A 25071-nucleotide genomic window follows, 5' to 3' on the forward strand; every position below is an offset into this window, starting at 1 on the left:
AAGGTATGGCACTTTTTCACACAGCTATCCTCAACCATTCTCGCTACATGACCATGCCAGCGCAATCGTCTCCCTTGCACACCACAACTGATGCTTTGTAAGTTCAACTTTTCTCTCAAGGTACTGATACTCTGTCTAGTATGCACACTGACATTACACATCCATCGGAGCATACTGGCTTCATTCCTTGCGAGCCTACGCATGTCCTCAGCAGTCACGGCCCATGTTTCACTGCCATGAAGCGTGGCTGTTCGTACACATGCGTCATACAATCTGCCTTTTACTCTGAGAGGGAGACCCTTTGTCGCCAGCAGAGGTAAGAGCTCTCTGAACTTTGCCCAGGCTATTCTTATTCTAGCAGCTACGCTTTCAGCGCACCCTCCCCCACTACTAATTTGGCCACCAAGATAGCGGAAGCTATCAACCACTTCTAGTTTTTCTCCCTGGAATGTGGCAGAAGTTGTTTTCTGCACATTCACAGTGTTTATAGCTCCTGAACATCTGCTACAAACGAAAACTAACTTCCTAGTTAACCTTCCTTTGATATTGCTTCACCTCTGTGTCCATAGCTTGCACTGGGTGCATCTTATAGAGTTACTACCCACTCCTTTTCTACAGATCGAGCAGGGCCATCTACCCGAAGGGGTTTGTGTTTTGTCTGTCTTCCTACTTATTAGGACTTTGGTTTTAGCTAGGTTGACTCTAAGGCCCTTCGATTCTTGTCCTTGCTTCCACTCCTGAAACTAGTTCTGATAGTGACTCAGCAATTAGTGCAAGGTCATCAGAATAGAGGAGCTCCCAGGGGCATCCTGTCTTGAATTCCTCTGTTATAGCCTGGAGGACTATGATAAATAGGAGGGGCTGAGGACAGAGCCTTGGTGGACCCCTACCTCCACCCAGAATTTTTCACTGTACTCATTGCCAACCCTCACCTTACTGACAGCGTCTCTGTACATGGCTCGCACAGCTCTCACTAACCATTCTTCTATCCCTAGTTTCCTCATTGACCACCAGATGAAAGATCGGGGGACCGTCGAAGGCTTTCTCCATATCAATGAAAGCCAGGTACAGAAGTTTATCCTTGGCTAGGTATTTCTCCTGAAACTGTCTTACCAGAAATATAGTATCAGTGGTGCCTTTCCCAGGCACGAACCCAAACTGCATCTCATCTAAACTGACTCGCTCCCTAATTAGTTGAGCTATGACCCTCTCCGTGACTTTCATTACCTGATCTAAAAGCTTGATACCTCTATAATTATTTGTATCTAAAGCGTCATCTTTACCTTTGTAGCAGTTGACTATGGTGCTGCTACACCAGTCATTGGGCATGACTCCTTCGTGTATCACCTGTTTAACGATACAGGTGACTAGGCTATAGCCAACTCTGCTAGATATTTTGAGCATCTCTGCAGTGATTCTTGATGGGCCAGGGGCCTTCCCTGTCTTCATACTCTTAATTGCTTTATCTACCATGGTACTGTCAACTCGGTTAGCTGGTCCCTCTGTTGGATCAACATTCGGCAGACTCTCTTTCTCCCATTCATTCTCTTCATTGAGCAATCTGTCATAGTGGCGTCTCCAAACCACTTTCTTTGCAGCCTCATTTAGTGCAAGCGTACCATCATCCATGCGAACACATTTCTCTCCCAAACACAATGACTGGGTCTAATATAAATTCTAGTGAAGATCTGCAGGGAATGTTCCAAGCCTAGAAAAACAGTCAAATGTCAAACAATCTAAAAATAAGGCAAAACAAAGTACTAATTAATAACTGAAGGCACAAACCAAGTGCTAAGGGTTGGGTTGCATAAGTAAGAAAATACTTAATTGCAAGTGAATACTATGCACTTAGTATAAACAAAAGATATACAGTTACTCCTATGAAATCTTTGGTAGACAGAAGGTGTCAATTGAACATAGCTATTCAATTTTTCAATCACTAGGGATTTTTCAGATGGTCTCCAAGAATTAGTAGACAGTTTATGTTACTTAGGTGACAATGATAAATGCAGGAAGAGGTTCTAATGTAAGTACAGAGCTTATAGTAAAAACAAAACAGAGGTTAAAGAAGTTTCTACATCTATCAGCCATAAACATTTTCCCAAAGACCAAGGAACAGAAGCATATATTAGAAATATGAAAAGCATTGGATGTGAACAATGAGTTGAGAATGGAATGAGCAAAAAGAATGGAATGGAATGAGTAAAAATCTGTTTGAATGACAAACAGCAAAAAATTGAGGTAAGAAAGCAGCTGGGAATTAAAAACATCTGTTATATAAAGGAAAGGGATCAAAGCTGATAAGGACATGTATTTACAAATGGTCTCTACCTGTAGGATGAAAAAGTACCCAGAACTGATTGTAAGACGTGGAAGTCAGATACATGGATGTCGAGTGCCACTGAAGGTCTCTTACAAGTCAGAAAAAGATATGTGCCAGCATAGAAAATCAATGGTAAATAGAAAAATGAAGAAAAGTATTATTTACCTTTGAAGTAAGGAATATTAAACTAAGTGAAAAGACAGCTGGCAACTGAATTACTTTTATCAGCACTTTGTAAGTAGCAACGATGCCAAGATTCATTGAATCAGTCTCAGGTTTCTCTGTTTTAAACACAAGTATCAAAGAAGTGGTCACCCAAAATATGATACCACAAATGAAAAGAAATCCTAAAAAACAAAAACAAGTAGGCTTAAGTTTGAAGGTATAGAGATTTTCAAAGAATAGATTAAATAAATTAAACATTTTACTCAAATTATATTCAATACTGTACATTGAAGTCTTTCATAAAATATCCAGTCAGAAAGCTATGTAAAAGCACCTATGTGGTGCCACGTAAAGGCACCCAGCACATAGTGGTTAGTGTTAAGAAGGGCATCTAGCCATAGAAAACATGCCAAATCAGACTAAAGCCTGGTTCAGCACACCGACTTACCGAATCCAGTCAAACTTTCCAACCCATGGACAACAGACATTAAATGATGATGATTAAAGCATAAAAAAATACTGTATTCACACCCAAACACTATCTTTCCTTTATATATATCATCATCATCATCATCATCGTTTAACGTCCACTTTCCATGCTAGCATGGGTTGGACGACTTGACTGAGGACTGGTGAAACCGGATGGCAACACCAGGCTCCAATCTAAATTTGGCAGAGTTTCTACAGCTGGATGCCCTTCCTAACGCCAACCACTCAGAGAGTGTAGTAGGTGCTTTTACGTGTCACCTGCACGAAGGCCAGTCAGGCGATACTGGCAACGGCCACGCTCGAAATGGTGTCTTTTATGTGCCACCCACACAAGCCAGTCCAGGGGCACTGGCAACGATCGCTCGAAAATCCTACGGGAGCCAGTCAGGCGGTACTGGCAACGGCCACGCTCAAAATGGTGCATCTTATGTGCCACCCGCACAAGAGCCAGTCCAGGGGCACTGGCAACGATCTTACTTGGCTTGCCGGGTCTTCTCACGCACAGCACATTTCCAAAGGTCTCGGTCAGTAGTCATCGCCTCGGTGAGGCCCAATGTACGAAGGTCTTGCCTCACCACCTCAGCCCAGGTCTTCCTGGGCCTACCTCTTCCACGGGTTCCCTCAACTGTTAGGGTGTGGCACTTTTTCACGCAGCTATCCTCATCCATTCTCACCACATGTCCATACCAGCGCAATTGTCTCTCTTGCACACCACAACTGATGCTTCTAATGTTCAGCTTTTCTCTCAAGATACTTACACACTGACAGGTATTCACATTGACATTACACATCCAACGGAGCATACTGGCTTCATTCCTTGCGAGCTTACGTATGTCCTCAGCAGTTACAGCCCATGTTTCACTGCCATGTAGCATGGCTGTTCATACGCATGCGTCATACAGTCTGCCTTTTACTCTGAGTGAGAGTTCCTTTGTCGCCAGCAGGGGTAAGAGCTCTCTAAACTTTGCCCAGGCTATTCTTATTCTAGCAGCTACACTTTCAGCGCACCCACCCCCACTACTAACTTGGTCGCCCAGATAGCGGAAGCTATCGACTACCTCTAGTTTTTCACCCTGGAATGAGATAGAAGTTGTTTCCTGTTTGTTTACAGTCTTTATTGCACCTGAACATCTGCCACAAACAAAAACTAACTTCCTAGTTAACCTGCCTTTGATGTTGCTGCACCTCTTATGTGTCCATAGCTTGCACCAGGTACATCTTATAGAGTTACTACCTACTCCTTTTCTACATACTGAGCAGGGCCATCTACCTGAAGGGGTTTGTGTTTTATCTACCTTCCTACTTATTAGGATTTTGGTTTTAGCTAGGTTGACTCTAAGGCCCTTCAATTCTAGACCTTGCTTCCACACCTGAAACTTCTCCTCTAGTTCTGATAGTGACTCCGCAATTAGGGCAAGGTCATCAGCATAGAGGAGCTCCCAGGGGCAACCTGTCTTGAACTCCTATGTGATTGCCTGGAGGACTATGATAAATAAGAGGGGGCTGAGGACGGAACTTTGGTAGACCCCTACCTCTACCCGGAATTCATTGCTGTACTCAATGTATGTATGTGTGTGTGTGTGTGTGTTAAATAAAACGCGACAATAAAGCCAAGGCTGTGTGGAATTTTCAGGACATTTATAAAGAGAAAGTTAGTCTTACAGCTGTTTCTGGGATATTAGGGATATCCTTTCATCGATTTCGATTTCACTTGCCTCAACAGGTCTTCGCAAGTGGAGTTTAGTGTCCAATGAAGGAAGGAAGGTACACATAAGTGGACTGGCTGAGGCCTTAGATTTAGGTCTCACTTGGCTTGCCGGGTCTTCTCACGCACAGCATATTTCCAATTGGCAGAGTTTCTACAGCTGGATGCCCTTCCTAACGCCAACCACCCAGAGAGTGTAGTGGGTGCTTTTACGTGCCACCGGCACGAAGGACAGTCAGGCGGTACTGGCAACGGCCACACTCAAAATGGTGTATTTTATGTGCCACCCGCACAAGAGCCAGTCCAGGGGCACTGGCAATGATCTCTCGCAAAAGTCCTTACACATGCCACAGGCACAAGTGCCAGAAAGGCGATGCTGGGCACAGGTGCCTTCCCGATTTCGATTTCCCCAATAAGTCTTCGCAAGCAGAGTTTTGTGTCCAATGAAGGAGACAACGTTGGCATGGGTGCCAGTCGTCGAATTTAACTCTATTTCGATTTCATTTGCCTCAACAAGTCTTCACAAGTGGAGTTTAGTGTCCAATTTACCCGATTTCAATTTCACTTGAGACGACGTTGGCATGGGTGCCAGTAGTCGAATTTAACTCGATTTTGATTTCACTTGAGACGACGTTGGCATGGGTGCCATTTGTCAAATTTAACTCAATTTCGATTTCACTTGCCTAAACAGGTCTTCGCAAGTGGAGTTTAGTGTCCAATGAAGGAAGGTACGCATAAGTGGACTGGCTGAAGGCCTTAGATTTAGGTCTCACTTGGCTTGCTGGGTCTTCTCACGCACAGAATTTGGCAGAGTTTCTACAGCTGGATGCCCTTCCTAACGCCAACCACTCAGGGAGTGTAGTGGGTGCTTTTACGTGCCATCGGCACGAAGGCCAGTCAGGCGGTACTGGCAACGGCCACGCTCAAAATAGTATATTTTATGTGCCACCCACACAAGAGCCAGTCTAGGGGCACTGGCAACGATCTCGCTCGAAAGTCCTTACACATGCCACGGGCACAAGTGTCAGAAAGGCGACGCTGGGCATAGGTGCCATCACGATTTCGATTTCACTTGCCCCAATAAGTCTTCGCAAGCTGAGTTTTGTGTCCAATAAAGGAGACGACGTTGGCATGGGTGCCAGTCGTCGAATTTAACTCGATTTCGATTTCACTTGCCTCAACAGGTCTTCGCAAATGGAGTTTAGTGTCCAATTTAACTCGATTTCGATTTCAATTGCTTCAACAGGTCTTCGCAAGTGGAGTTTAATATCCAATGAAGGAAGGTACGCATAAGTGGACTGGCTGAGGCCTTAGATTTAGGTCTCACTTGGCTTGCTGGGTCTTCTCACGCACAGCATATTTCCAAAGGTCTCGGTCAGAAGTCATCACCTCAGTGAGGCCCAATGTTCGAAGGTCGTGCCTCACCACTTCATCCCAGGTCTTCCTGGGTCTACCTCTTCCACAGGTTCCCTCAACTGCTAAGGTGTGGCACTTTTTCACACAGCTATCCTCATCTATTCTCGCTACATGACCATACCAGCGCAATCGTCTCTCTTGCACACCACAACTGATGCTTCATAAGTTCAACTTTTCTCTCAAGGTACTGATACTCTGTCTAGTATGCACACTGACATTTCACATCCATCGGAGCATACTGGCTTCATTCCTTGCAAGCCTATGCATGTCCTCAGCAGTCACGGCCCATGTTTCACTGCCATGAAGCATGGCTGTTCGTACACATGCGTCATACAATCTGCCTTTTACTCTGAGAGAGAGACCCTTTGTCGCCAGCAGAGGTAAGAGCTCTCTGAACTTTGCCCAGGCTATTCTTATTTTAGCAGCTACGCTTTCAGCGCACCCACCCCCACTACTAATTTGGTCACCAAGATAGCGGAAGCTATCAAACACTTCTAGTTTTTCTCCCTGGAATGTGGCAGAAGTTGTTTTCTGCACATTCACAGTGTTTATTGCTCCTGAACATCTGCTACATACAAAAACTAAGTTCCTAGTTAACCTTCCTTTGAAATTGCTGCACCTCTTATGTGTCCATAGCTTGCACTGGGTGCATTTTATAGAGTTACTACCTACGCCTTTTCTACAGATCGAGCAGGGCCATCTACCCGAAGGGGTTTGTGTTTTGTCTGCCTTCCTACTCATTAGGACTTCGGTTTTAGCTAGGTTGACTCTAAGGCCCTTCGATTCTAGTCCTTGCTTCCACACCTGAAACTTCTCCTCTAGTTCTGATAGTGACTCAGCAATTAGTGCAAGGTCATCAGCATAGAGGAGCTCCCAGGGGCATCCTGTCTTGAATTCCTCTGTTATAGCCTGGAGGACTATGATAAATAGGAGGGGGCTGAGGACAGAACCTTGGTGGATCCCTACCTCCACCCAGAATTCTTCACTGTACTCATTGCCAACCCTCACCTGCGAATATATATATATATATATATATATATATATATATATATATATATATATATATATATATATATATATATATATATGCATATATATATATATATATGCATATATATATATGCCAAAGTTAGTGCCCCAAACTTGTGTCCCAATTATATGTGTCTATTAGTTCTATAGTTTCTTGATGCATGCTGTTATTATTTCTATATGTCATTGATTCTTCAATGTATTGAATTTTGTGAGAGAATGCTGGCAGAAACCAAGAATTCCAGATTTTTTGATTGACTCATTTTCTCTGATGAAGCGACCTTCCATGTTTCTGGTCACATCAACTGCTTCTAATATTTAGAAGATGACCCTGAAGCGGTTTGGGAAAAGCATGTCAATTCACCGCCTCTTGTCATTTGAACAGTGCTATCATCTTTAGGAATTTGTGCATTCTATATTCAATGAGAATAGTGATCGTTACCTGGCATTGTGTGAAAACATCATCTTTCGAGCGGGATCGTTGCCAGTGTCCCTGGACTGGCTCATGTGCGGGCGACACATGAAATCTTTTGAGCGAGATCATTGCCAGTGCTCTTGGACTGGCTCTTGTGCGGGTGACACATGAAATGTTTTGAGAGGGATCGTTGCCAGTGCCCCTGGACTGGCTTATGTGCGGGCGACACATGAAATCTTTCGAGCGAGATCGTTGCTGGTGCCCCTGGGCTGGCTCCTGTGCGGGTGACACATGAGGTTTCTCGAGCGAGATGAGCGTGGCCGTTGCCAGTACTGCCTGACTGGCCTTCGTGCGGGTGACATGTAAAAGCACCCACTACACTCTCTGAGTGGTTGGCGTTAAGAAGGCCATCCAGCTGTGGAAACACTGCCAAATCAGATTGGAGCCTGGTGTAGCCATCTGGTTTCACCAGTCCTCAGTCAAATCATCCAACCCATGCTAGCATGGAAAGCGGACGTTAAACGACGACGACGATATATATGTGCTGTGCATGAGAAGACCCGGCAAACCAAGTGAGATCATTGCCAGTGCCCCTGGACTGGCTCTTGTGTGGGTGGCACATAAGATGCACCATTTTGAGCGTGACCGTTGCCAGTGCCGCCTGACTGGCCTTCGTAGGGTTTTCGAGCGATCGTTGCCAGTGCCCCTGGACTGGCTTTTGTGCGGGTGGCACATAAAAGACACCATTTTGAGCGTCGCCGTTGCCAGTACCGCCTGACTGGCCTTCGTGCGGGTGACACGTAAAAGCACCTACTACACTCTCTGAGTGGTTGGCGTTAGGAAGGGCATCCAGCTGTAGTAACTCTGCCAAATTAGATTGGAACCTGGTGTTGCCATCCGGTTTCACCAGTCCTCAGTCAAATCGTCCAACCCATGCTAGCATGGAAAGCGGACGTTAAACGATGATGATGATGATGATGATGATTCCTGAGAATAATCCCCACAATGCACTACCTTGTAACTGCTGCCCTGGGACCATCTTCCCTCTTAAAACCTGTTGCAGAAGGTCAAACATAATTTATAAATGCACCGTCCTCAATATGTTACACAATTCTACAACCATATATGTAGGGTCAACTGTAAATTTTAAACAGCGATATGCTGCACATCTCAATTCTTTTAGATATGAGAAACACTGCAAATCCACAACACTTGCTAGTCACATACATAATCTCAAAAATAGAAATATTCAATACATTTTGTCATGGTCCATGATAGATTTGGGGCTTCCATACCAGGGTCAACATTCAGCCTGTAAGCCATGCCTAAAAGAGGCATTCCGCATATTTAAACACAACTCTTCAATACTAGTAATATGCTTTTCTAAATATGAAGGGGGAAAAAAAACTAAATTACATGTTGAATTAATAGGGTGTCAGTTGATCAATTCATCAAGCTATAAAAAAGTACTATGGAGAAAAAGTTTATAACAACAAGAAGCAGTTGCAGCTGTATACATAAATGACAATCTTCTGATGGGACAGAAATCAAGAGGAAGCAATTACAGAGTATCCCCTTGAATTACTATACTGAAGATAATCTTCCAATAATGCAATGAATAATAAAACATTGTAAAATAGAAAAAATATGGACTCACCTGCCAAAGTAATAATTCCTTCTGATGAAGGAACAGAACGAAGGTATTTATTGCAAAATGTTGGAGATTCTAAAGCTAGAAATAGTACATTTCCAAGAAAATATCCAGCTGTTTGTCCAACCGAATTACAAGTACTTGCCCAGCCAACATTGTCCCTAGACAATGAAACATTAATGAGAAGAATTATCAGTTAATATTAGCATTGTAAAACATTAAGATATAAATATTAGTATTGCATAGGCAAGGATGCAGGAGTTATAGTTCATAAACCACATGCATGAAACTGCTACTTTAGTTGTCTAACTGTATATCATTTAAAAGTAAAATCCTGTTCTACTTAATGAAATTAAAACATCAAACTGAAAAGAAAAATTAGTCTTGGGAATGTGTATAAATATTTATCTGCATAAAAACAAAATGTGAAGAAAACAAAACAATTTGAAAATAAAAGGAAATGGAACTTACTTAGATAGCATAGTCAGTGCCCAGCCATCCACAGCAATATCTTGTGTTGCAGCCAAAAAGTTAAGAATGAAGAAGCTAAAAGTCAAAAAATATATCTTTGGAGGTGTGCTTTTGTCACCAAGATTGTCTGTTATATGGTAGGAGAGAAAGATCATAAAAATACTAATGAGATACTGACAAGGAACAAGCCAAGATTTACGCCTGCCCAGTGATGAAATGAAAATAGAATCAACAATGGGTGCCCAAAACAGTTTTAGACTGAATGGCCAATAAACAAAACTGAACAAGGCTTGATCTCGGTAACTAGCTTGGCGACTCTGAAGTAACATTGGTATGCTACCTGCTAATCCTAAAGGAACACCTTGAAGAACATAAAGAAAAAATAAAATTGAAATACTATTGATATCTTTTCTCCAACTGGAATGTTTAGAGTTTTTCTGAGTAAGTATGTTTTGGGAAACCATTTTATATTTATTATTCTTTTGGTTAAATTCTTCTGTAGAAATGTTCAATAGCCTCTGATGCATTTTTTCTCGAATTGACATTGCTGATCTTTCTGAAAATTCTTTAATAACATCAGATAAACTTCTTGTATTGTAATATTGGCAGATCTGCAAGAATAGAAAACCAAGAATTAAGTGTTTAATGATCATTATTTTATAATTTAAAATGTGGTTAAAATTATGCAAAAGATGAAGATGATCAATACTATTACATTCATTTTTAATAAAATTATTTAAATCTGAATTATAAATTTTCCAAATATTTCATTTTCATTTAATGATAATTATCATGAAATGAAAATGAAATAAGTGGAAAATTTATAATTTACAATTAAATAATTTTATTTATCAAGGGAAGGCAGCAAATGAGGTAGCAGCTTATGAGGTAGTTTCTAGTTTAGTCATAAAACCAGCAATTTTGAGAAGGCAACAAGTTGATAACCTTAATCACAGTATTTGATTAGTACTTAATTTTAGCAGGATTTGAACTCAGAACATAAACAGCTAGAACAAAGAGTGTAAGGCATTTTATCTGACACTCTAATGATTCTGCCAATCCATTACCCTTGATAAAATGAAAATAATATTGATCATTGACTAGTGGTTTTATAATAACTGTATTTCTAGTTAGCTCTTTAACAGTTCATGCATTACAATAACCTACTGTTTTACATGCCATTTTTGTTACTTTCGAGTTAGTTTTTTAATGCACCATGTATAAAATATATTAATAGCTGTGTGGTAAGTAGCTTGCTTACCAACCACATGGTCACGGGTTCAGTCCCACTGCGTGGCATCTTGGGCAAGTGTTTTCTACTATAGCCTCGGGCCGACCAAAGCCTTGTGAGTGGATTTGGTAGACAGAAACTGAAAGAAGCCTGTCGTATATATGTATATATATATATATATATATGTATGTGTGTATGTGTTTGTGTGTCTGTGTTTGTCCCCCCAACATTGCTTGATAACCGATGCTGGTATGTTTATGTCCCCGTAACTTAGCGGTTCGGCAATAGAGATCGATAGAATAAGTACTAGGCTTCTAAAGAATAAGTCCTAGGGTCGATTTGCTCGACTAAAGGCGGTGCTCCAGCATGGCCACAGTCAAAAGACTGAAACAAGTAAAAAAAAAAATAACTTACATATCAAAAGTTGTACTTTTGTACTAGCATGCCAGTTGTACTAGCATGAAAAATTACATTCATCATCATCATCATCATCGTTTAACATCCGCTTTCCATGCTAGCATGGGCTGAACGATTTGACTGAGGACTGGTGAAACCAGATGGCTACACCAGGCTCCAATCCGATTTGGCAGAATTTCTACAGCTGGATTCCCTTCCTAACGTCAACAACTCTGAGAGTGTAGTGAGTGCTTTTACGTGCCACCGGCACGAAGGCCAGTCAGGCGGTACTGGCAACGGCCACACTCAAATGGTGTATTTTATGTGCCACCTGCACAAGAGCCAGTCCAGGGGCACTAGCAACAATCTCGCTCGAAAGTCCTTATACATGCCACAGGCACAAGTGCCAGAAAGGCGACGCTAGGCACAGGTGCCATCCCGATTTCGCTTTCGCTTGCCCCAATAAGTCTTCGCAAGCTCAGTTTCGTGTCCAATGAAGGAGACGACGTTGGCATGGGTGCCGGTCGTCGAATTTAGTTCGGTTTCGATTTCACTTGCCTCAACAGGTCTTTGCAAGTGGAGTTTAGTGTCCAAAGAAGGAAAGGCACGCATAAGTGGGCTGGCTACACCCCTGGCAGAGGCCTTGGATTTAGGTCTCACTTGGCTTGCCGGGTCTTCTCACGCACAGCATATTTCCAAAGGTCTCGGTCAGAAGTCATTGCCTCGGTGAGGCCCAATGTTCGAAGGTCTTGCCTCACCACCTCAGCCCAGGTCTTCCTGGGCCTACCTCTTCCACGGGTTCTCTCAACTGTTAGGGTGTGACACTTTTTCACGCAGCTATCCTCGTCCATTCTCGCCACATGTCCATACCAGCGCAATCGTCTCTCTTGCACACTACAGCTGATACTTCTTATGTTCAACTTTTCTCTCAAGATACTTACACTCTGTCAGGTATGCACACTGACATTACTCATCCATCAGAGCATACTGGCTTCATTCCTTGCGCGCTTCCGCATGTCCTCAGCAGTCGCAGCCCATGTTTCACTGCCATGTGGCATGGCAGTCTGATACAATTCCCTGCTACCTCCGTTCTTCCAAGCATGTTTCTTTTGTCTAATAGCCCTGTCAACCACATTGTTCCACCACCACGTTACTTTGGGTTGGGAGGGGACTTTACACCAGCCACAGATCTGATCGGTGGCTCTCAGAAAGTTGTCCCGTAGAAACCTCCAGTTGTCTTCCACGTTATATGATGCTATATCCCCTTCTATTTCATCAAATGCTTCGAGTAGTATGTCCCTAAACCTCTGTCCATATGCAGGATCTTTAAGCTTCCAAACCCTTCTCCTTCAAGCCAGTCTACACCTGGGCATTCTTTTTACCTTGATTTTGAAGTCGCTAACTGCCGGAACGGTAAGTGACTAGGTGACAGGCTGGTTTCCTGAAGTTGGTATTGCAAACCATAAGGTCGTTTGCATCACAGAACTCCAGCAGTCTGGTTCCTTTCTCATTGTGGGAACCGAAGCCATAACCTCCATGAATGCCATGGAAGCCCCCTGCATAACGTCCTACATGACTATTGAAGTCACCAGCTACAAAGAGAAGGTCCCTGTCATTCGTCGACGAGGTAGTTTGCAAGAGAGTGTCGTAGAATTGGTCTTTCTGCCCATCCTGTAGCCCTGGTTGAGGGGCATAGGCTGAGATGACGGTAGCTAACCTATGATGAAGACTTGTCTAATCTTAAGTACTCTGTCACATACTCTGACAACCTCGATTACCTTATCAACCCATTTCTCTGCTAGAAGTATTCCCACACCCCGACCCCGTCAGTGTTCTCTGCCCAGAAAATCTTGTACCTTTGTTCTTTGTCTGTGAGGAATCTCGCGGGCCCTCCTCTCCATCTTACTTCTTGGATGCAGCACAGATCAACCCCTCTCCTTTCAAGCATCTCAACAATCTCACCAGACCTACCTTTCAGTGTGCAAACATTGAGAGTGCCAATCCTGACATTGTGGGAGGGGTGGACCTGTGCGAACCTGGGATGGGGGAAAGCAGTGTCATGTACCTGAAAAGAAAGCTTGCATCTGGCAGAATTCATAAATGAAACAATATCTACAACCTGCATACACTCCCCAATCTTTATGCGCTACAAGGTCGATAAGGGGTGGGGGGTAAAGGCCTCTAGGAGTGTTCGCGGGAGACAACCAACGATAAGAACTTCCGGTAATGGTGGCGGGGGTGGGAGGGCGGGTGTACCGCAAGCCAAGAGAGTTTGGTTGTAATTCTGTCAGTGGAGAAATTCGTTGGCGATTAGGATAAGGTCGGAAATTGAACTGATTTATATAGAGTAGGGTCACGTACGAATCGAAGAGAGACAGGGGGGAGAGAGAAATACTGATTCATAGAGAGTGAGGCAGAGAGAGAGGGCGAGAGAGAGAGAGAGAGGGAGAGAGAGAGAGAGAGAGAGAGAGAGAGAGAGAGAGAATGAGAGGTACAGGCAACAGTACATCATGCGGGAATAAAGATTCTTTGGGTATTTCTAGAACAAAGTTGAATGAAGACAACAGTGCCTAAATCGTGAGTTTGAAAGCTTAAATTGGTAAACATATTTGAGTAAGAATTAAATAGTAGTTTCTAAGGGGAGAGAGAGAATTTAGACAGGTTTAGGGTTACAGGAGCGATAACTTTAAGAAAGTAAAGAAGAAGCGATAACTTGAATGAAGTAAAGCAAAAAAAATAAACAAGCATGAATTTAAGACAAAACAGAGAACGAGTGATGTTTACATGTAAAGAACATATTGATAATAGAGAAACGGTCAGGGTGGGGGAGCGCGAAAGATATGGGTATGGATGCCGGAGTAAAAAAAGTTCTTAGCTGGCCATCAAGAGAGTTTGGTTGTAATTCTGTCAGCGGAGAGATTCATTGGCGAATAGGATAAGGTCGGAAATTGAACTGATTTATATAGAGTAGGGTTACGTACGAATTGAAGAGAGATAGGGGGGTGAGAGAAATACTGATTCATAGAGAGTGAGGCAGAGAGAGAGGGCGAGAGAGAGAGAGAGAGGGGGGGGTACAGGCAACAGTACATCACGCGGGAATAAAGATTCTTTGGGTATTTCTAGAACAAAGTTGAATGAAGATAGCAATGCCTAAATCCATTAAGGAATATAATTTTTGTTGTCCGGTTTTGGAGACATGTTTCCTAGTAATTTTGGGGTGCTGATTTCAAAAATCAAATCCATTTTGCTCTATCACGTCAAAGTTTCTCGCAAACTCAAACGTCCATTTTTCAATATTTCTGGTATTGTAACCATTTTGAAAGATAGATTTCATGTATGGGGCTTGACATAACTTTGAAAACAGTTTTTTTTATCGTTTCTTATCATTTAAAGTAAACGCAACTACAAAAATGAAAACAAAAATTGTAATTCAAGTATAAATAAAAAAGAATTAAACTTGAACAACTTGCACTATTTTCAATCTAACCAGTTTTAAATGTCATCAATATGACATTTAAAACTGGTTTGTGTCCTTTATCCAATTAGATGTTAATTTTGTGGTCCTTGACATTATACATATCTCATATTTGTGGAATTAGCCTGCAGATATGCCCAAACAGAACATGATTTGGTGTGATTATCACTGAAAACCAGGTGAAATATGCTTTGTTGAACCTTTAGTTATTTTATATAAAAATTGGCATTTTGAATGCACCATTAATGTTTTAATTGTCATGTCACATGGGTCGAGTTCACTTTTTGTCAAACATTGTCAAAGAACTGTAGGAAGAACTTCATGGCAAGTACATTCTTTATGGACCTTTGCCATCTACATTTGCTTATTTTATAACTGTTGACAATTCTGAAAATGTTTCTCCTAGGTTACAAATGGCTTGAATACATGCTTTGTATTTCAGAAATATGACCAGTTGTGAGAGAAGAAACTGCAAAAATAACCCTGATGTATTCTGCTATACTTGTGGATGTTACTCTTTACCTAGTAGGCAAAACAAAATCACATATTTTGAGAAGAAAGCTTACCTTACTTACTTTGGCATGAAACTGGGTGATAATGACAATGCTCATGTACCCTATATAATATGTAATCATGTCGAAATACTGAGACAGTGACTGCTTCAAATACTTAAGTACAAAGTTTCCAGTTTTATCTTGTGGGAAAATTAAGGTTGGTGTGTCTCACAAATTAGGTCTGGAGTTGAAAGCAAATCATGGAATGCTTTTGCTGCAGTTGTTTTTGATTTCCTGGGAAATAGGAAGTCATCAAATTATGAAGAATTTGTGCAGACCCAACTAAATAGTTTTCAAGCAATGGGTTGCCACATCGTACTAGTTCAATGTGCTCAAGTGCCATACCTCAAGTTGTATTAAAAATTATACTGTCATGAAGAGGAAGGTTTTTCACTTTATATTGATATAAAAATCAATGGGGGTAGGTCAGATAATTGTTATGAAATATAAAAGTTAAAATAAAATTGTTAATTTTCACTTAGAAAAGGACATATTTTCTTCAAGATTTTTATATCATAAAAAAAAGTTTTCATGATTTCATTGATAACTGGCTATGATATGGTGAAAAAGTGCAAAGTGAGTAAAGAGGGTGGTATACCGATCCGATATGCCAAACTGATGTATTCGAGTGCAGTGAGAGGTCAAATGGAACACAAATCCATGGCTTCAAATTCCAAGTTTGAGCCAGAATTTTAAGAAATGAACCAACTAATTACTAAGTTAACATATATTTCTACAAAAAAACCCCCCACTAAATTGAGTTTAACAAGTCTTCTAGAGCCCAAACTTAGCATGAAATCGTATTGAGAATGTTGTTTATTCCGTCTCACAGTTTTAACATGTGGAGAGCCACTAGGCAAACTAAGCTGATATTCTTGTAAAAGTATATTTTGTCTTTCTTTGAGAAATATTGGTCAAATTTTGCCAATAAAAATTATATTGTGCAATGAATATAATTTTGTAGACTACTGAATTCAGATGTGATGTTTTATTGTCTGATTTTGAATACAGTCGGGATAATTTGTGTCAGTGTTTACATATTCATTTTGGGTGTTTTTCTCTCTCCTAATGAATTTACTGTGGGTTACAGATGTTAATGCTTTTAATTTATGCTTTTAATGCTTAAAGCAAGGAATTAGTTTTCGCATTCTGTTTGTATTTTTTACAGAAATGGTTTCTCCCGTGGTTTTTAAGTGTGTGGAGCAAACAAATTGGGAAAAATCAATCCAGAGTGAACAGGGGTGGAAAGGTGTGGTGGAAAAATTTTCAAAAACGTTTTTCATAAGTTTACCCTCATCCTTTCCAAGACAGTGATGCAAAAAAAAAAAAGAGAAAAAAAAAGGAAATCAAAATGGAGAAAATCCAAATTATGTAAGCCATCCTGATCCAAACTCTGTCATTTATGGTAATTTTTAATAGTCCATTAAAATTTTATTGAAATGGTGTCATGTCCCAAAATCCCATACTTTATTTACCTATATACCTATTACAAATATACCAAAACTGAAGTTCCTGTGGTTTGTAGTTTTGGATTTTGCTAGGTCTGAAAACATTGCAAAATCAACCATTTGTTACACATAACAAAATACCATATATATCAGTGTACAGGACAGAATTTGAACTTTTAAAAAATCACCCCAAAACTATAGGTAATCTTAGATACCCTGTATAAAATCTGAACCTTAACTTCCTGTGGTTTCCAGTAGCACCAGTGTCAATGGAGAACAGTGTAAAAAAACTTGCCTAGATCATATGTTTTCTATAGCACAATATTTTCTGATACTTACACATGTTTGTGAAGCTGGATTAATAGTAAAATTATATTAAAACTAGCTGACCTTGTGCTGTCAAAAATGATGGTTAATTGTAGTATTTTATATATAAAAAAGGTACAAAAAGGTGAAAAAAAAATCAAACAGTGCTTCAACTCTGTGTGTGTGTGTGTGTGTGTGTGTGTGTGTGTGTGCATGTGTGCATATGTATACATTTATGTATATGAGTAGCACAGTCTCTAGCAAATGTGGTTTTCTATACTTCATCACAGACCGCTTCCTTCCTTTTTAAGTGTGTCTGTTTATATTTATATATGTATGTGTAAAAGTGCATGTGTCTGTAATTCTATTTTCCATGTATCTTTCTAAGTCAACATACACAAGCACATATACACTCACTCAAATATATAAATATATCTTACACAAACATACACATACAAACATTCACATTCCTCTCTTTTACACACACACACATATACTCACACAGAGTTGAAGCGCTGTTTGATTTTTGTTTCACTGTTGACTTTTCCCCATCCCACTTCCATCGGTGGAGCACCCCTTCCTTTCTCATTCATATGTTGTGTCAGAGAAATACACAAGAGTATTATTATAGTAGAAGATACACAATGCTCACTTTGACGCTTTCTCTCTCTCATTGCTATTACGTTTTGTCACTCCCTCTCAGTCATGACTATTACTTTCACTACTTTTCCTTCACTGAATTACTATTTTCTTTCCTCTCCCTTCACCATTTACTCCAGCGTGATTTTGGACAAATATATATATATATCATCATCATCATCGTTGTTTAACGTCCGCTTTCCATGCTAGCATGGGTTGGACGATTTGACTGAGGACTGGTGAAACCAGATGGCTACACCAGGCTCCAATCTGATTTGGCAGAGTTTCTACAGCTGGATGCCCTTCCTAACACCAACCACTCAGAGAGTGTAGTGGGTGCTTTTACGTGTCACCTGCACGAAGGCCAGTCAGGCGGTACTGGCAACGGCCACACTCAAAATGGTGTATTTTATGTGCCACCCGCACAAGAGCCAGTCCAGCAGCACTGGCAACGATCTCACTCGAAAATCCTATGAAAGCCAGTCAGGCGGTACTGGCAATGGCCACGCTCAAAATGGTGTATTTTATGTGCCACCCGCACAAGAGCCAGTCCAGGGGCACTGGCAACGATCTCGCTCGAAAATCCTATGAAGGCCAGTCAGGCGGTACTGGCAATGGCCACGCTCAAAATGGTGTATTTTATGTGCCACCCGCACAAGAGCCAGTCCAGGGGCACTGGCAACGATCTCGCTCGAAAATCCTATGAAGGCCAGTCAGGCGGTACTGGCAATGGCCACGCTCAAAATGGTGTATTTTATGTACCACCCGCACAAGAGCCAGTCCAGAGGCACTGGCAACGATCTCACTCGAAAATCCTATGAAGGCCAGTCAGGCGGTACTGGCAACGGCCACACTCAAAATGTTGTATTTTATGTGCCACCCGCACAAGAGCCAGTCTAGGGGCACTGGCAACGATCTCGCTCGAAAGTCCTTAGACATGCCGTGGGCACAAGTGCCAGAAAGGCGATGCTGGGCACAGGTGCCATCACAATTTCGCTTTCGCTTGCCCCAATAAGTCTTCGCAAGCTGAGTTTCGTGTCCAATGACGGAGACGATGTTGGCATGGGTGCCAATACAGAGATATAAAAACACTACGCTCATTATTATATTAGGAGATATCAGCACAGCAAACTTAGTGGAGAGACACCAATCACCATTTGCAACAGCTGACAAACAGAATATGTAAACAATCAGACCATTCAGCCGGGTCCTAGGGTCTGTTCTGTTTACATTGCCTTGTTAGAGTGCTCTCTCATACAGTGCTCAGCCAGCCAAGGGCTTTCAGGACAAGTGTAGTTTATGCTAACTAACCTAACTGTTATGGCAGTTTAGCAGTATGTACTGGTACCTTCTGTGACTGACCAGTTCGAGTCGGTCAGCCGAATCACAATAAACCTTAGAGTTACCAGTTACTTTCAAACATTTACAGACAGGGTTTCTTGAAAAGGCTCAAGTTGTCACTCTTTTATAAGCAGGGTGAACATTAATTTCTAGCAACTGTAAAACCCCCTCATGGCTCCAAGTGATAAGCAAAGGGAATATGAAACTGGCTTTAAGCCAAGAGTGGTAACATGTGCCAAGTCCCACAAAAACTGTGCTGCTGCAAGAAAATACAGTATAACCGAGATGTACACTGAGACGATGGTAAGAGTTTGGAGATTAAAGGAAGACTTATTAAGGTGTATACCCAGGACAAAATGTGCAATGAGAGGAAGCACTGCACAGTGGCTGATTCTAGAGAAAAGCATGTAGTAGATTTGGTCTGTGAGCAGTGTCAAAATGGATACATTGTTTCAAGAAATAAAATATGCATTTGTGCACTTAAGTGGGCTAAAGCCAACAAAGAGTACAGAAAAAGACTTCAAAGCTACTGCTTCATGAAAAAAAATGATTTTGTACTGAGACAGAAAACTAAAATATCACAGAAATTACCAGCAGGTTTTGATGCTAAGATTATTAATTTCCATCGCTACATTATCTATTAAGTAATACTGGAAACATGGATGAAATACCCATGAATTTTGATGTGGTTGGTAATAGAACTGTAAATACAAAGGGCACAAAAAACAGTGTTGGTGAAAACAACAGGGCATGGACAGACAAGATTTACAGTAGTACTTTAATGCATGGCAGATGGAACAAAACTCAAACTAATGATGATTTTCAAGAAGAAAACTATGCCTAAAATCAAGTTCCCAGCTGGAGTTTTTGTTCATATCAACGAAAACAGCTGGATGGATGAACAAAGAATAAAGTTATGGATTGACAGTGTATGATGTAAGTGACCTGGTGGATTTAGAAAACAGCAGAGCTTCTTGATATGGGATATGTTTAAGTGTTACTTAACAGAGAGAACAAAGAAACATATGATCAGGAACAACAGTGACATGGCAGTTATTCCTGGTGGTTTAAATTCAGTTGTACAACCACTTGATGTTTGTTTGAACAAACCATTCAAGGACCATGTGGAATGAGTGGATGATTAGTGGCTGAAAATCTTATAGTAAAGGTGGAAAAGGTGAAATATGTGTGCTCCAGAATTGAATGTACTGTGTGAATTTGTTATCAAGGCATGGAAAGCGGAAACAGTTATCAGGTCTTTTAAAAAGCAGAATATCTAATTCACTAGATGGTACCAAGGATGACATGCTGTGGGAGAATCAGAGAGAAGAAGTCGGGGCCACTTCATCTGATTCTGAGTTTGATCCTTACGATGATTCTCTGATAAATGTATCTCACAATGTACTTCAAGAACTTCTAATGTCATATGATGATGATGATGATGATGAGCCTCTTGAAGGGTTTTAATATATGATCACTGAAGTAATGATCATTTTTTTAAACTATGCTAATAAAATTAAAATCTTGATTGTTTAATTTGCTTTTAAAATATTGTGAATTAGTATATTAGATGGATGTATATATGTATGTTTCTGTAATAAAGATATTCAGTATACATGTCATATTTAGCACCCAAATATTAATATTATATACATACCTACTGGTGTAATCAAATGAATTAGGATAGGGTAGATCAGAAACTGGTGCAAACAATTCAAACACAGTTCTACCAATAGTCTCGTGAAGCAAGACTAAATTTACAAATTAAAGAAAATAATAGTAGTGTACTTTATAACATTTCTAATATATTACAATATATTATACATACTGTAAGTAAATCTGTAAATCTGTTTCAAGTAAATGGTGTCATTGGTGTAAACTTGACACCATGTTAGTTCCTGTAAAATAACCAAAGCCTAAGTGACGTCACTACAGTAGAGTTTACACCAGCCAGGTAAGTTTGATGTGTTTTATAGTAGATAATTTATGATATTTGGCCAGTTTTTGAAAAGAGCTGAATAAATTTTAAACAACTAAGACTGTAGAAATAGTTAAAATGCTATTGAAACACAAGAAAAGCAGAGGCTTCAGGGCCACTGGGGAAATTACAGCTGACCTGACCCCTTTAGCTATGAACCTTGCACCTTCAGTGCTTCAGATATTTTCCAAGAAAACTTGGGGTAGTCTTATACAGCAAGTATAGCTCAAAACCCGCTTTTTAAATAGAAATCCTGGGGGTTGTCTTGTACTGGCACACATGATAGGTTTTACATAGATATTTCAAATATTGCCAAAAAAATAGATTTTCTTTCCAAGAACCCGAAAAAAAAAGAAAAAAAGGCAACTACTATACCATGGTCACTATTAATTTGTGTAATTTGAAAGTTTCAAAGATATGACAAAGATATGACAGTTTCAAAGATATGACATCACAAATATAGCTACTTATTCATTTGGGGAAATTAGGCAAAATTTTGATCAATTCATTAACATTTGAATTGTCATATTTCCTAAAATATTCATCTAAATATCACAAATTAGGTATCAAAATGTTTCTTTTGGATGCTCTCCAAGAAAAAGTAATATAGAAATTACATTTAGATACTTTCAAAAATTCATAGTGATACCTAATGTAAGTATTCATTATTGCAAATGATCCTGTTCTGATGGTCTGTGATCTTACAGCTGATGCCAGTAATTTTGTCTTTGCTATTATACATCCCACTATTCTACACTGATAGTCTCCAACCCCGCTCCTATTCTTCTTTCTATCTATATTTCTCTTAAGCTTGCCATTCTTTTTCACTCTGTCTTCCTTTTAAGCTTTATCTCTCACCATCTATTTGATACAAATAATTCAGTGTGGCTTTGTCTGTTGACCCTTACCCATATGATATCAACTAAGCTTTGGAATAGCTCCACACTCTTGTTGTCAAAATGAGAGGGTCAACACACATTCCATATCCTGATATTATTTCTGAACCAAACTTTAAATTTTAAGTTTTTAATTCACTTGAAGAAAATAGCTTTTTTTTCATGATGTAATCAGCTTATTTATCAATTAAAAATGTGTCTGATACATCTGTAAGTGAACCTCAACATATTTGTGTTCTTTGTGTGTGTGTGTGTGTGTGTGTGTGTGTGTGTCTCTGTGTTTGTCCCCCATCACCTCTTGAGAAATGCTGTTGGTGTGTTTAAATCCCCATAACTTAGTAGTTTGGCAAAAAAGACCAATAGAATAAGTATGAGGCTTAAAAAGAACATAAGCACAGGGGTCAATTCATTTGACTAAAAGTTCTTCAAGGTGGTGCTCCAGCATGGCTGCAGTCTGAAACAAGAAAAAGATAACTGACAAAAGATAAAAGATCATGTGGCTTTCACAGAAAGCTCCTCTAACAGATCCAATACAGAGAAGCATAATGCAGAGTTCTATGCAGCTGAAATCCAAGAGATCTGATTGATGAAATTATTTCATGAGGAATATATAAACCATAAAAAATCAGGAGGCATGGAGATAAATATATTTATTTAAACACTTGACATCTATAGGATTATGGCCATTTTGCAGCCTTCCTCATGTAATAATAATTTCAGTGTATAATAATTTATGCTTACATGTCTGCATTAAAATGCATGCTACGCATTATACAATACAGTTGTATATTCATAAATCAATGCAAATAAAAAAAGCTGACTCATCAGATCACCAGAACATCAAGGTTATATGGCACCAGAACAGGTACTTTTTATGTGACACCAGCACCTGTGAGCTCACAAAATAAGGACCTCTCAAATGAGAGAGAGGGAGCGAAACCAAGAGATTAGAGTATGATAGAGGGACAGAAGTAGCCTGCTTACTATTGAGAAGATAATTGCTACTTCAGTAGGACATGGAAGGAGAGGAAGATGGGAGAGAGTTAGAGACAGATAGAGAGAGACAGGGCCTGCCCAAAGAGAACAGTGGTGGTAGTATAAATAGTATAGAGGGGGATGTTCCATAAGAGTGTGAGGGAAGATATTTAGAGATGGCAGTGATAGGAAGTGATATTGAGAGAAATTGGAGTGCTGTAGATAAGTAGCAAGTGATGGTGAAAGGAATTGAAAGTGGATGGGAGTAGGGTACAGTAGATATGTGAGGGCATGGAAACTGAAAGAAGCCTGTCATGCATATGTATGCATGTGAGTGTGTGTGTGTGTTTGTGTGTGTGTATATGTGTATTTGTGAGTTAGTCCGCCTGCCATTGCCAGGCAACTGATGTTCGTGTGTTACATCTCTGTAACTTAGCGGTTCAGCAAAAGACTGATAAAATAAGTACTAGGCTTACAGAGAATAAGTCCTAGTGTCAATTTGTTTGACTAAAGGTGGGACTCCAGCATGGCTGGAATCAAATGACTGAAACAAGTAAAAGAATAATACTTCCAAAATGGGACTTCGTCCCTGTGTATCTGCATGCATGTTGTATCTGCTCGTATCCAGGGTATCCGTGTGCAGGTGTGCGTTGGTGTTGGTCATCATCATCATCGTCATTTAACGTCCGCTTTCCATGCTGGCATGGATTGGACGGTTTGACTGAGTGCTGGCAAGCCAGAAGGCTGCACCAGGCTCCAATCTGATCTAGCAAAGTTTCTACAGCTGGATGCCCTTCCTAACGCCAACCACTCCGAGAGTATAGTGGGTGCTTTTTACATGCCACCGACACAGGTGCCAATCAGGCGGTACTGTCATTGGCCACGACAGTGATTTCACTTGACTCAACAGGTTTTCGCAAGTGCAGTTTATTGCCTAATGATTGATGGGTACTCTTAAATGGGCCGGTTATGCTGCACGGGCTTGCTGGGTCTTCTGAAGCACAGCATATCTCCAAAGGTGCGCAAGAAAAACATTTACAGAAATGTACTCATAAAATTTCTATTAAAATAAATTATCTTTATATGCCGTTTGCAATTCTCCATATAAATGATAGCAAAGTGTGTATCAAATGAAATTAAAATCCTGGTTCAATGACAGATCGATCAAGTTACTAAAGTTTTAATGTTGTAACGACATATTCTCTCTTTTAATTGAATATTGAAAAAGAGAGAAAATGCAAGGGCAATTAATTTTGGCAGCAAGGTGTAAACTTCTTGTTTCATTATCACAATTAGAAAGAAATTCAGAGGGGTAACATTGTGCCAGTTCATTTCCATAAATGTTTTCTTGCACCACCACCCCCGCCACACACACACATTTACACATATGCATACACGGAAACACATGGATGAAGTCCCATTTTGGAAGTATGTTAAAGTTTTTATTATTTTGGAATGAAGAGTACAAACATAGGTGCTGAGCTAGGGACTAAACTTATAGTCTTTTGTTGAGATTACTCCAATGAATTGACAGTAAGGCAATTGCTTCTATCAGAATCATTTACCTTTAATGCGAAATAAAAAAAAAAAACCAATATACGACAGGTATGTAAAATATATTTTGTGTACTTCTTTCTCTGTTTATTCAGATGACCTGTGGAAATTGTTGCATGCATGCACACATGAACACAAAAATTCCCCAGACATTTAGCTGTTATTTTTAGCATATCGAGTTCTGTAGTGAGGGCCTCATATGCTGTAATCCTTTTGTTATTTCACTATAAATCTATGCATGTGGAAACAGACAAAACAGCCGTTCATTTTCACTTTTAGACAGCAGGATGGGATAGCAAGAGGTGGGATGTTGATCAATTTTGGAATTTTTCATAAAAAATTTGAAATTAAAATGTTTTTTTCCACATATTCTTAATCTCCATATTTTTCCATGTACATTGAAAAAAAAAAAAATTTCAAAAACAGTTAAAAATTTTGAAAATGTGGTCTTTTGAATATTCTGAATCTCCATCATCGAAAACACAGGAATTTGGTGAAAAAAAAAAAGAATGTTTTGGTGACCGGGCACTAAACTAGATCCTGAAAGTTATGAGGGGAAAAAACGGATTGTGAGAACTTTCCGATATATAAGATAGATAGATACCTACATGTAC

The 25071-nt window shown here is 40.2% G+C and overlaps 1 protein-coding gene across 2 annotated transcripts in view; it reads right to left on the reverse strand.

The window, feature by feature from the left end:
* LOC106867337 (acetyl-coenzyme A transporter 1-like) overlaps nucleotides 1-25071 on the reverse strand; it is a 91493-nt gene that overhangs the window by 40572 nt on the left and 25850 nt on the right. For both annotated transcript variants that reach the window (XM_089364263.1, XM_089364262.1), the window contains 3 exons: nucleotides 9665-10275; nucleotides 9200-9354; nucleotides 2489-2670 (listed from right to left, as the gene is read on the reverse strand). In XM_089364263.1, coding sequence (XP_089220389.1) covers nucleotides 2489-2670; nucleotides 9200-9354; nucleotides 9665-10209 — 882 coding nt within the window. In that variant the 5' untranslated portion in view covers nucleotides 10210-10275. The remainder of the gene's footprint in view (nucleotides 1-2488; nucleotides 2671-9199; nucleotides 9355-9664; nucleotides 10276-25071) is intronic.

This window comes from Octopus bimaculoides, chromosome 16 (assembly GCF_046866305.1).
Source record: "Octopus bimaculoides isolate indiv1 chromosome 16, ASM4686630v1, whole genome shotgun sequence".
Classification (NCBI taxonomy): Eukaryota; Metazoa; Mollusca; class Cephalopoda; order Octopoda; family Octopodidae; genus Octopus; species Octopus bimaculoides.